The sequence below is a fragment of the Aythya ferina genome (genome assembly GCF_964211825.1).
Source record: "Aythya ferina genome assembly, chromosome: 3".
NCBI classification, from domain to species: Eukaryota; Metazoa; Chordata; class Aves; order Anseriformes; family Anatidae; genus Aythya; species Aythya ferina.
In genome coordinates, this window is record NC_140298.1 from 71,744,193 (window position 1) to 71,747,702 (window position 3,510).

A 3,510-nucleotide genomic window follows, 5' to 3' on the forward strand; every position below is an offset into this window, starting at 1 on the left:
TATTCTCTCAAACAAGCTGTATCAACAAGCATTCATTCCCGTGCTTCTCCAGCTCATGCCTTCTGCACAAACCTCCTCAGTCCGGTTCTGTGCAGACCCTTTCGGAGTGCAGGGCTGAGGGCAGGCAGCAGCACTCGCCACTCGTGCACCGGGACAGTGAAAAAGAAGGAGCTGCAAGCAAAACGCGAGGGGATGCTGAGAGGAGCCCTCCTCTGCCTGGGGGGTTGTTCTCTCCTGCATGGGGGGTTTTTCAGCAGCCTGCTCCGCACCTTCACGAGAGGACAGAACGGGAGCTGAGGTGTGACCGAGCTCAGCTCACTTTCACTCCGAAAACAAAAGCTTCCGACCTTTTTTTTGCACAAGAGCACCACCGACACCTTCTCTGCTCCTTTTTTCTGCACACCTCGCCACCAGGGGACCGCTCCCGGCCCGGCGGAGCCCCGGTGCTGCCGGAGCGTGCCCGACCCGTTCTCTCCATCCCCCCGGAGCCCCCCCGCTCCCCCCTTTCTCTCCTCCCCGCCCCGCCTCTCCCTCCCCCGGCGGCCGCTTCCCCCGCCCCCTCGGGAGCCCGGCGGCGGTCCCGGTGTCTCGGGCCCTGCCCCCGGCGGCGGGCCGGCATTGACGTCAGCCCAAGGCTGCCCGGCCCGCCCCCGGCAAAGCCAAAGCCGAAGCCGCAGCGAGCGGGAGGGCAGGGGGAGGCGGCGGCCGGGACAGCGGCAAAGTTCGGGCAGCGCCCTGCAGCACCGCGGGCAGCGCCCATTGAACTCAACGGGGCCGGCGGTTTCAGCACCATGGACAGCGCCCATTGACCACAACGGGGGTAGGGGTTTCAGCACCACGGACAGCGCCCGTTCGGCACCATGGACAGCGCCCATTGAACCCAACGGAGGCGGTCGGTTTCAGCACCATGGACAGCGCCCATTGACCCCAACGGGCCGCTCGGTTCCAGCACCCCGAGCAGCGCCGTCCATCCCCGCGGGCACCACAGCACTGAGGGGGGGGTCCCGCGGGGGGGTCCCGCCCGGCATGCGAGCCCCCCGCCCCGCCGTGCCGCCGCTCGCTGCCCCTGCCCCGCACAGGCGGCCCCCGAGGAGATGGAGCCAGAGCCGGCCCTGAACGACAGCCTGGCAGCGGTCCCCTGGATGCCCGCCCGCGGAGGTAACGCCTCGCTGGAGCTGGCGTCGCGGCCCCCCGCGCCCGCTGCTATCAACCCCTGGGATGTGATGCTGTGTGTCTCCGGCACCGCCATCGCCTGCGAGAATGCCATCGTGGTGGCCATCATCTGTTACTCGCCCACCCTGCGCACCCCCATGTTCGTGCTCGTCGGGAGCCTGGCCACTGCTGACCTGCTGGCCGGGCTCGGCCTCATCCTCAACTTTGTTTTCCAGTACGTGATCCGCTCTGAGACCGTCAGCCTCCTCACGGTGGGCTTCCTCGTCGCCTCCTTCGCTGCCTCTGTGAGTAGCTTGCTGGCCATCACGGTCGATCGCTACCTCTCCCTCTACAACGCCCTTACCTACTACTCAGAGAGGACAGTGCTGTGCATCCACACCATGCTGGTGGGCACCTGGGGGGTGTCCCTCTGCCTGGGGCTGTTGCCGGTCCTGGGGTGGAACTGCCTCCAAGACCGCTCTGTCTGCAGCGTTGTCAGACCCTTGACCAAGAGCAATGTGACTCTGCTGTCCGCCTCTTTCTTTCTCATTTTTATCATCATGCTCCATCTCTACATTGAAATCTGTAAAATAGTTTGCAGACATGCCCATCAGATAGCTCTTCAGCAACATTTCCTGACTGCATCGCACTATGTTGCTACCAAAAAGGGAGTGTCCACTCTTGCTATAATTCTCGGGACTTTTGGAGCAAGCTGGCTACCTTTTGCCATATACTGTGTGGTCGGGGATCCCGATTACCCTTCTGTGTACACTTATGCCACACTTCTACCTGCTACCTACAACTCCATGATCAATCCTATCATTTACGCCTACAGAAACCAAGAAATCCAGAGGTCCATGTGGGTTCTCTTCTGTGGCTGCTTTCAGTCTAAAGTGTCCTTTCGTTCCCGGTCCCCTAGCGATGTCTGAGTGACTTTTCTCTTTGTAGTACTGCACCAGGTGACAATCTACTTAGTGAATTATTACAGTGCCTGTTAAAACTTCAAACTATGTCGTGAAGTCATTGGAAACATGCTTAAATATTAGCACTTTATACAAGTTTGTATTTTTGAGAGTGTTCAGGGTATGGAATTTTCAGTTCTGTGAAAAAATGTGGTTGTATATTAATTTTCACATCACATTTGTACGGTGAAGACATTCCGATACTGCTTAATTATAGCACCTTATTTCTAGCTGCTGACCTGCCAAAACAGTGTTGCCTTTCTGAAGGGCAGAGAGAAAGAAAGTTGGGTTTTGTGTTGTATTAGTATGTGTGTGTGTGTTGGGGGAGAGGGGGTGTATGTATGTATGTGTGTAACAATACATTGCTGCACAATGTTGATAAATTATAACATTTTGTACACAAATAAAAGCATTTAAGATGTAAAAATGTTGTGTGTTCATATGATTTTAGAAATGAGAGAGCTTGAAAATTTTCCATTTAAGTAAAGTCCTTTTGTTTACTTTTGAAAGTTTACCAGGTAATTCCACCTAAAGAGATCATCATTTACTATGGAGATGAAATACTGCACCAAGAAAGGAACCTTTCTGTTTGCTTGTTTGTTTATTCTCTTCTTTTTCTCTGGCAAATAGAGAGCAAATAAGAGAACAAACTCCTTTCTATTCTCCAGCGAACAAAGAAACAAAAAGCCCAGGCAAATAGGCTGCTAATTACAATAATTCTCCAGGTTTCCAGTAGCTTTCTTTTCCAAGTTGTAAGTTAGAGCATTATGATAATGCCATTTTAAAAAGTTATTAAACTGTGGGGAAAAATCAAACTCTACTCTGTGCTCTTTTTTTCTTCTTATAACCTAACATTACAGGGAGGGGGGTAAAAGAAATAAAGGCAACAGTCTCCTTTCCTAAAAGCCTGTACAATGCCATAATAAATTGACTTTTCTTATCACCCACAGTTCTGTGGATAACATGAATTGTTCCACCCCCTCCTTTTTTTTTTTTTTTTTTTTTTTTTTTTTTTTTTGATTGTGTGCTGCAGAAAAATCATTTAAGTGCATCTTTGCTGTCTCCCTGTCTCAGAGCAGTATGCAGTTTTCTGATAATCCCATAGCTAGCGGCTTCAAAGAGCCCATCAGAGGTCAATGCTGTTCAGATTTTGGAAACACTTCTTCACTCAGGTTCAAATTCACAGGCAACAGATTTGTTTAGAGCAATAACATGCACATATGATTTCAAAAGTGATGTCGCTGCTTTGCTGTTTATATATTTATATTTATATTCCATTTTTACTATTGTTATAGTATAGTTTGTCACTCATTCAAATTTGTATTCAAGGGCTAAAACAGATTAATCTTATGTGCATAGTGCTATATAAAGAGTTTGTTTTGATGTGTTTCCCAGC

The 3,510-nt window shown here is 51.2% G+C and overlaps 1 protein-coding gene across 1 annotated transcript; it reads left to right on the forward strand.

Annotated features, from left to right (window-relative positions):
* The first annotated feature begins 712 nt into the window (after positions 1–712).
* On the forward strand, positions 713–2,541 carry GPR6 (G protein-coupled receptor 6). The gene has a single exon (XM_084516111.1). It carries the CDS (start codon positions 1,095–1,097, stop codon positions 2,079–2,081), a length of 987 nt encoding a protein of 328 aa, XP_084372237.1. The 5' UTR covers positions 713–1,094; the 3' UTR covers positions 2,082–2,541.
* Positions 2,542–3,510: the final 969 nt, after the last annotated feature.